The sequence below is a fragment of the Triticum urartu genome, chromosome 3 (genome assembly GCF_003073215.2).
Source record: "Triticum urartu cultivar G1812 chromosome 3, Tu2.1, whole genome shotgun sequence".
NCBI lineage: Eukaryota > Viridiplantae > Streptophyta > Magnoliopsida > Poales > Poaceae > Triticum > Triticum urartu.
In genome coordinates, this window is record NC_053024.1 from 534,262,659 (window position 1) to 534,272,448 (window position 9,790).

The following is a 9,790-nucleotide window of genomic DNA, read 5'->3' on the forward strand; positions in this document are numbered from 1 at the left end:
TCGGGGATCTATGCTTTTGGGGTTGTCTTCTTTTACTTTGGTTCCATAGTCGGAACTTGATTGTATTCTGGATGATGTATGTATAACTTGTATTGTGTGAAGTGGCGATTGTAAGACAACTCTTTATCCCTTTCTATTCAGTACATGAGATTGTGTGAAGATTACCCCTCTTGCGACAAACCTACCATGCGGCTATGCCTCTAAGTCATGCCCCGACACGTGGGAGATATAGTCGCATTGTGGGTGTTACACCGCTCCACATCAAACAGCACACCCTCGCTTGCCTGCTTCGTCGCCGACGCCGCCGGCCATTTTTTCGATAAAATGGATACATAGATAATTCTAGCGTACACAGATAAAAGAAACGACCACTACTCGTCGCTTTCTGACTCCGACTCGGTAATGTCCTCCTCCGACGTCGGAATATAGGCGTCAGCATGCTGCTCGTCTTCAAAGTCCCAACCCGACGTTTCTCGTAGCTTCAGTTTCAATTGAGCGGCCTGCTTCCGCGAATGCTTGTCCTCCCGATAGGTGGCTCGCTCTGTCCTCCTCGCGTCCCTCTCCAACCTCCTTTGCTTGTAGAACTGGCGTTCGTCGACGATGTCACGCGGGAAGCGTTCGCGCCACACCACCATGGTTTCCACGTCCATCGCGGCGATGGCGAGGCGACGCTGCCGCCTCCGGTGGACACGACGATCCTCGTCGGTGAAAAGCCGCGGGAGAGCCGTCAGATCCTGCGCCCGCTGGCTCGACACATTGGAAAAATTCATATCCTGACGAGGCCTTAGGAGGCGCCACGCCGCCACGTCGTGCGCGCGGGCCGCCTCCTCTGTGGTGTCGAAGGTGCCGAGGATGAGACGTTTCTCATGAAACCAGATCTCGGAGGAGAAGGCGCCGGAGCGGCGCTCGCGGACTCCGCGAAAATCTGAAGCGTCCAGGCGGCGGATCGACACGGTGGCGTAGAGGCGGCGAGGCTAGTGAGAGGGGGCGAGACGAGTGGGCGGCGGACAGAGTATGGAGGGAGCGCCTTCTTATAACGAGCGCCGGCCGCGGAGCGCACGCGAACCTTTCCCGCGCGCTGGAGCGCCAAAACCAGTGCGCGCTAGGCCGCTCCCCCCCCCGCGCACGAACCTTTCCCGCGCGCTGGAGCGCCCAAACCAGGGCGACGGCATGGCCACTGGCATGATCTAAAACGTACGCGGTCATCAAATGGGTCAGCCCGTTGGGCGCACTGCCGACCCAAAACTAAAAATGGACGGACGCGAGCGGCCGGCCGACCCAAACGGACAAAAAGCGGACAGAAACGCCGTCTGTTTGGGTCGACCTGTTGGAGTTGCTCTTATATTATGGAATCGTCGAGGAAATTGCACAAACCACCTAATTTTGGTGCTAGTTTTGCATAGAACACCTATTTTACAGGTTTGTTGCACAAAACACCACATATTGGGGTAATTCGTTGCAGCTAGGTCTAATCCACCATTTGTATGTGTTGACATGATTTCTGACAAGTGAGTCCAGTTTGTAAGTGCATCGCAGCAAGAAAAACTTGCCGCATCAGCAGCCAACTAGAACTGTCAATATCTCACAATTCTTTGCTTTAATTGAGCTGGATTTTCCCCAGAATATTAGTGAGTGCACGTATGATTTTTTTTTTTTACATTTTTTGAAAATGTTAAATTTGAACGAGTCAACTAACATTGCAAACATCTCACAAACTGTGGTCCAAATGAGCTGCCTTTTTTCAAGAATAGTATTGCATACATGTGTGATTTACTGGAATTGTTCTGCATTTTTTTGAAAATTTTGATTTTTGAGTAAAAAAAGTTATGAGCCAATGTAAACCGCGGATATCTCGTTATAATGTGACCCAAACCAGCTGAAACTTTCCAGATTTATTACTAGTTACAAATAGCTAATAGCACACCATAAACTTTCATGTGAAAAACATAAGATTGCTACACAAATATAAAATGATTTATAAATAGGCACAATATTCATAAAATAAAATCAGTAGCACCAAGATATGGCATATATTGTTGTCGTCAGGCTTTAGCATCCAAGTGGCTACCATAAAGCCATTATTGACATCATCAACTCTCACGTACCAAAATATTACCGCCATGAGGTGTTACCATCCAGGCAGTTGACATGTGACCATTATAGACATCATCAAGTCGCACACACCAAAATATTACCGCCATGAGGTTTTAGCATCCAAATACTAGGCGGTTTTGCAATGTTAGTTGACTCGTTTAATATTTTTGTTAAAATTTAACATTTTCGTAAAATGCAAAAACAAACCAATAAATCATGTGTGCACTCACTAATATTCTAGAAAAAAATCAGCTCAATTGGAGCAAGGATTGTGAGATATTGATAGTTCTAGTTGGCTACTGATGTGGCTGTTTTTTTGTCATGGATGCACTTACAAACTGAACCCACTTATCAGGAATCATGTCAACGCACCCAAATGGTGGATTAGACCTAGCTGCAACAAATTACCTCAAAATATGGTGTTTTGTGCAACAAACCTGCAAAGTGAGTGTTTTGTGCAAAACTAGCACCAAAAGTAGGTGGTTTGTGCAATTTCCTCTGGGATCGTCCCGTGGGTGGCCAAATTTCGTATTTTGACCCTTTTCTGAAAGTTAATCGAGATCTAACCCTAATTTGTAAAAAAAATCGGGATCTGACCCTTTTGCTACCGTCAGGGTCCTTGGTGGTAGAAAACACCCCTACCATCAAACAGGCTGGCGGTAGGCTGTACAACCCTACCACCAAGGTGCCCGGTGGTAGGTGCGAGCACGCACTGTGTTTCATACTTAGGAAAAATTTGCGGTAGGTCATGCAACCCTACTGCCAAGGGCCTTGGCGGTAGGCTGTTATAACCTATCGCCATGGACCTTTACGGTAGCGAAAGGGTCAGATCCCGAAAATTTTACAAACTAGGGTCAGATCTCGACTAACTTTCAAAAAATGGTCAAAACACGAAATTTAGCCTCCATGGGTATGTAGTTTTGCATGTTGCAGCGAAGCATCTAATCTATATCTATACCGATATAAAAAAACAAAGCGGCAGATCCAATTAATCTCGGCCATCAAATCATCTATACCAATGTAAAAAGATCCAAAGGGCAGATCCAACTGATCTCGGCCATCAAACTAAGTCAATCCAACGACCTAGACTGCTCCAATGGCGAGCGTTCAACGTGTTTAACGTGCAATTAATATCATACCGAATATTGCGCTAATCACAAAATTAACACACAAATAATAGCATGCCTAATATCTGCATGCAATTAATATATTGCCTAAATATTAGCGTGTGTTGCACGTGCGCATTACTAGTGTCAATCCAACGACCTAGACTGCTTCAATGTCGAGCGCTAAACACGTTTAGCGTGCAGTTAATTTCATGCCAAATAATCACATAATAACACGCAAATAATATACTACTTAATATACGCATGCACTTAATATACTTTCAAATTAACGTGCATTGCACGTACACATTGACTAGTATGTGAAAACAACATTTGTAAGGTGTGACGGTTTCTTTTTAAGAGAAAAGAGAAAAGGATCAGATCTATTACAAAAGTTTACTAAAAGTACAAAGCATCTCAAGCGTAATAAAAATTACATCAAGATTTCAAACAACCTAACATCGCCAGAACAAGCGCCAAAAGCCAGCTAGACACCAATGTCTTCGCCTCCTCTCCGAGATCCGCCCGCTCCGATTGTCCCCCATGGTTGTGATCCCCGCCTCCGATCAAAACCCTCCTCCGCCATATGCTAGGTTCTCGAGGAAGAACACACATGCGGACAGATGGCATTTCTTGGTTTGGCCCGAATCGATTGATCGTCGGAAACATACAACGGTTGGTCTCATCCAGATGCGCTAACCAGAGACACCTCCTCGACGGGATTGTCTTCTTCCACTGAACGAACATCGTCGAAAAGTAAAAAAAAATCTAAAAAAATGTGAGCACCCGTATTAAGTTTAGGACTTTAACCCTGATAAACAGGTTTCACCACAAGAAAACTAACAATCTCAGCTTGTTGTCAGCTGAAAGGGCTATATCTGTAATTACATCACCTCGCTTATGTAGGGCGATGTCACCGGCACACTGTATGCTGGTTGGGAAACTTCCCTGAGGACCTCGTACATGGTAGGTGGTCAACGATTAAGTACTGTATTTTGTGGAAGGAGGTCAGTGGAGAGTGGAGATTGGAGGGTCGGGGGCTTTAGGAACCTTCGTAGTTTGTAGGCATAGCAACACAAGTTACGCAATGCAACTTAAACTATCAACTATTCAGACGCTCGGCCGGACGGCAATTTATAGTTAAGGGCGTGGTGGCGCCTCTAAATTAACCAAACTCACGCTCTCCCAAGTCCCAACACCAATCAAGCACATTGTCATGGACGCTAACCGTGACTCCAGCCTCGCCACCGACGACGAGCTCCTCCAAGCGCAGGCCGAGCTGTGGAACCACGTCTTCGCGTACACCAAGTCTATGTCCCTCCGGTGCGCCGTCGAGCTCGGCATCCCCGACGCCGTCCACCGCCGCGGCGGCTCCATCACCGTGCCCGACCTCGTCGCCGAGCTCTCCCTGCCCCCCTCCAGGACGCCCTACCTGCGCCGCCTCATGCGTCTGCTCGCGCACGCCGGTTTCTTCGACGCCGGGCCAGCGCCAGACACCTACGGGCTCACCCTGCTCTCGCGCCTCCTCGTCTCGGCGCCCGGCGCGGGGCAGGGCCTCTCGCCGTTCGCGCTCGCCATGCTGCACCCGATCATCGTGTCCCCGTCCATGTCGCTGGCGGCGTGGTTCCGCGCGTCCGACGACGCGGCGCGCGTGCCGTTCGCGACCGCGCACGGCGGGCGCGAGTTCTACGCGGTGGCGAAGGAGAACCCGGAGTTCGGCGCGGCGTTCAACGAGGCCATGGCGTCCGACGGCCGCTTCGTGATGGACCTGATCGTGCGCGGCCACGGGCAAGACCTGTTCCGGGGGCTCGCCTCGCTGGTGGACGTCGGCGGCGGGTCCGGCGGCGCCGCCAGGGCCATCGCCGCCGCGTTCCCCCAGGTCAAGTGCAGCGTCCTGGATCTGCCGCACGTCGTCGCGAGCGTCCCGCCGGGCGACGGGGGCGTGGAGTTCGTCGCCGGGGACATGTTCGAGCGCGTCCCGAAGGCCGACGCCGTCCTCCTCAAGGTTAGGCCTAGGCACCTTCCTCGGATCATGGACGAACTTGACTGATCCATGACGTCGCGTTACTTTGGGACTTTTGTTCGCAGTGGATTTTGCACGGGTGGGGGGACGAGGAGTGCGTGAAGATACTGCGGCGGTGCAGGGAGGCGGTGCCGGCCGGCGGCAGGGTGATCGTGATGGACCTGGTGGTGGGGTCGAGCCCGGCGGACGCGAGGGCCACGGAGACGCAGCTGCTGTGGGACGTGATGATGATGGGAGTGGTGGGGAGCCCGGAGCGGGACGAGCGCGAGTGGCGCAAGATATTCGACGACGCGGGATTCAGCGGCTACAAGATCCTGGCCATCCTCGGGATCCGGTCGGTGATCGAGGTGTACCCTTAGGTTTCCTTCTCTCTTTTTGTTTGCGAGGAATCCTTGATTTCCTTTTGTCTCTGGTATTGTGCTCACTGCGAATGGACACACTAGAGGGCCAAGGGGTCTATGGTGGCTTGTGGCGTTTTCTTTGACGAAAAAAAATCGACGAGGAAAAGAAAAAGAACCAATCTATGATGGCAAAAGGGGCGCGCCGGCGGCTACATGGCATTTCAGAATTTTTTTTTTCAGTTTCCTTCTGGATTTCTTTTGCGTTCCAGTGTTCCAGCAAAAACTGTCATTTGTCTGTGTTTAAAACTGTCATCATCGTGAGTATATGCAAAAATGCCATCATCTTCTCCTGCTTCTGCTATCAAATCTTGTTAGGAGCTGATCAAATTAACCTTTTATGTGCCATGCGAACAAATACTGATATTCGATGTCCCTATCATGCGGTATTTGATTAGACTTGTTGAAGGTCAAGAAACATGAGCATCAATGTCAAATTTAGCACTTGAACCCTGGTGGCAGTGATAGAGAGTGAACCAGGTATAAGAGGGGGTTGATTGCCCAATTAGTTAAGAAACAGCCCCTCAGCCTTTGCTAACCCATGAAACAAGGCTAACTAAGAGCATCTACAACCGGGCGCCCCAAACACTCCTCAAACGCTCGGGCGGACCGCCCGGTCACTGACCGATCATGAAATTTCAACCTAGTCGGGGCCCTCAAACGGGCCTTAGACGACCGGGCTGACCGGCACCCCTCATATCCAACCCAAATATGGGACGGATATGGGGGTGCCCGCCACGTCGGATCCAATAGCCCGCCCCATCCCAAATTGCACCAAATCCACCCTCCAGAGCTGCCGGATCCATTTAATCTTTCCTCTCTTCTTCCTCCTCTGCGCCGTCCGTCTCGCAGCTTCGCCGCCAGCTCCGGCAGAGCAGTCCGCTATCTCGTCCTCGGCGTGGAGGACGTCGTCGCCGGCCTGGACAACACCACGGTACGTCCGGCAACTCTCTAGCTCCACCTTGCGCTTGATGTGTTCGACACATTGTCTGACCGATTTTTTTTTGTGATTTTATTAGGGAAAACGATGGATCCCGATGCCTTGTCGGACGAGGAGTATGAACCTACGGAGCTTGATCAAATGATTCAAGATGAGTTCTTCAATTCCTCGGATTCGGGCGAAGAAGTGGTCATGATCATGCTCATGAGCATGTAAGAGAAAATGGACCAACAAGTGGAGCATATTCTCAACTTCAAGGGCTCAATCAAAGGGAGAAGAGTGATCAATCGGGATAGGGTGTCTGGAGCAAAGCAACTGCACAGGGATTGCTTTGCTCCCAAGCCTATTTTCTCGGGTGATCCATGGTTTTGTCGCCCTTTTCGCATGCGGAAACCATTGTTTTTGTGCATTGTGGAGGGAGTGGAGGCACACGATGACTACTTCAAGCTCACAAGGGATTGCTGCGGACAACTCTCGCTCTCTGCCAAGCAGAAGTGCACGGCTGCTTTGAGGATGCTTGCACTTGGTACTGCTGCAGATGCCGTTGGTGAGATGGTCAGGATGGGGGAGAGCACATGCCTGAAGACTACTATCAAGTTTGCTCGTGCCGTGTGTTGGGGAACGCGGTAATTTCAAAATTTTCCTACGCACACGCAAGATCTATCATGGTGATGCATAGCTACGAGAGGGAAGAGTGTTTTCCACGTACCCTCGTAGACTGTAAGCGGAAGCGTTATGACAACGTGGTTGATGTAGTCATCCGTCTTCACGATCCAACCGATCCTAGTACTGAAAGTACGGCACCTCCGCTATCTGCACACGTTCAACTCGATGACGTTCCATGAACTCTCGATCCAGCTGAGTGTCGAGGGAGAGCTTCGTCAGCACGATGGCGTGATGATGATGATGATGAAGCTACCGGTGCAGGGCCTCTCCTAAGCACTATGACGATATGACCGAGGTGGATTATGGTGGAGGGGGGCACCGCACATGGCTAAGACAATGATCAACTTGTGTGTCTAAGGGGTGCCCCCTCCCCCGTATATAAAGGAGTGGAGGGGGGGGGAGGGCCGGCCCTCTATGGCACACCCTAGGGGAGTCCTACTCCCACCGGGAGTAGGATTCCCCCCTTCCAAGTAATAGGAGTAGGAGAGAAGGAAGGGGAGGAGAGGGGAAAGGAAAAGGGGGGCGGCACCCAACTCGGATTGGGCTAGGGGGGCGCGCCTCCCACCTTTTTCCCTTCCTCTCCTCTATTCCACTAAGGCCCAATAAGGCCCATATACTCCCCGGGGAGGGGGGGGTTCCGGTAACCTCCCGGTACTCCGGAAAATGCCCAAACTTATCCGGAACCATTCCGATGTCCAAACATAGGCTTTCATGTTGGGGAACGTAGTAATTTCAAAATTTTCCTATGCACACGCAGGATCATGGTGATGCATAGCAACGAGAGGGGAGAGTGTTGTCTACGTACCCTCGTAGACCATTAGCGGAAGCGTTATATCAACGCGGTTGATGTAGTCGTACGTCTTCACGATCCGACCGATCAAGTACCGAACGCACGTCACCTCCGAGTTCTGCACACGTTCAACTCGATGACGTCCCTCGAACTCCGATCCAGCCGAGCTTAGTGGGAGAGTTCAATCAGCACGACGGCGTGATGACGATGATCATGTTCTACCGACGCAGGGCTTCGCCTAAGCACCGCTACGATATGACCGAGGTGGATTATGGTGGAGGGGGGCACCGCACACGGCTAAGAGATCCAAAGGATCAATTGTTGTATCTTTGGGGTGCCCCCTGCCCCGTATATAAAGGAGTGGAGGAGGGGGAGGGCCGGCCCTCTCTATGGCGCGCCCTAGGGGAGTCCTACTCCCACCGGGAGTAGGATTCCCCCTTTCCTAGTAGAACTAGGAACCCTTCCAAGTAGTAGGAGTAGGAGGGAAGGAAAGGGAAGGGAAAAGGAGAAGGAAGGAAGGGGGCGCCCCCCCTCTCTAGTCCAATTCGGACCAGCCCATGGGGAGGGGTGCGGCCACCCTTTGAGGCCTTTCTCTCCTTTCCTGTATGGCCCATTAAGGCCCAATACGAATTCCCGTAACTCCCCGTTATTTCCGAAAATACCCGAATCACTCGGAACCTTTCCGATGTCCGAATATAGTCGTCCAATATATTGATCTTTACGTCTCGGCCATTTCAAAACTCCTCGTCATGTCCCCGATCTCATCCGGGACTCTGAACTCCTTCGGTACATCAAAACATATAAACTCATAATATAACCGTCATCGAACTTTAAGCATGTGGACCCTATGGGTTCAAGAACTATGTAGACATGACCGAGACACGTCTCCGGTCAATAACCAATAGCAGAACCTGGATGCTCATATTGGCTCCCACATATTCTACGAAGATCTTTATCGGTCAAACCGCATAACAACATACGTTGTTCCCTTTGTCATCGGTATGTTACTTGCCCGAGATTCGATCGTCGGTATCTCAATACCTAGTTCAATCTCATTACCAGCAAGTCTCTTTAATCGTTCCGTAACACATCATCCTACAACTAACTCACTAGTTGCAATGCTTGCAAGGCTTATAGTGATGTGCATTACCGAATGGGCCTAGAGATAGCTCTCCGACAATCGGAGTAACAAATCCTAATCTCGAAATACGCCAACCCAACAAGTACCTTTGGAGACACTTGTAGAGCACCTTTATAATCACCCAGTTACGTTGTGACGTTTGGTAGCACACAAAGTGTTCCTCCGGTAAACGGGAGTTGCATAATCTCATAGTCATAGGAACATGTATAAGTCATGAAGAAAGCAATAGCAACAAACTAAACGATCAAGTGCTAAGCTAACGGAATGGGTCAAGTCAATCACATCATTCTCCTAATGATGTGACCCCGTTAATCAAATGACAACTCATGTCTATGGTTAGGAAACATAATCATCTTTGATCAACGAGCTAGTCAAGTAGAGGCATACTAGTGACACTCTGATTGTCTATGTATTCACACATGTATTATGTTTCCGATTAATACAATTCTAGCATGAGTAATAAACATTTATCATGATATAAGAAAATAAATAATAACTTTATTATTGCCTCTAGGGCATATTTCCTTCAGTCTCCCACTTGCACTAGAGTCAATAATCTAGTTCACATCACCATGTGATTTAATACCAATAGTTCACATCACCATGTGATTAACACCATAGTTCACATCGAC

General features: G+C 49.9%; 1 protein-coding gene across 1 annotated transcript; it reads left to right on the top strand.

The window, feature by feature from the left end:
• Positions 1-3,743: 3,743 nt before the first annotated feature.
• Positions 3,744-5,891, top strand: LOC125546929 (trans-resveratrol di-O-methyltransferase-like). The gene is made up of 4 exons (XM_048711019.1): positions 3,744-3,836; positions 4,107-4,254; positions 4,346-5,205; positions 5,289-5,891. The coding sequence occupies exons 1-4, from the start codon at positions 3,744-3,746 to the stop codon at positions 5,580-5,582; spliced, it is 1,395 nt and encodes a 464-aa protein (XP_048566976.1). The 3' UTR covers positions 5,583-5,891.
• Positions 5,892-9,790: the final 3,899 nt, after the last annotated feature.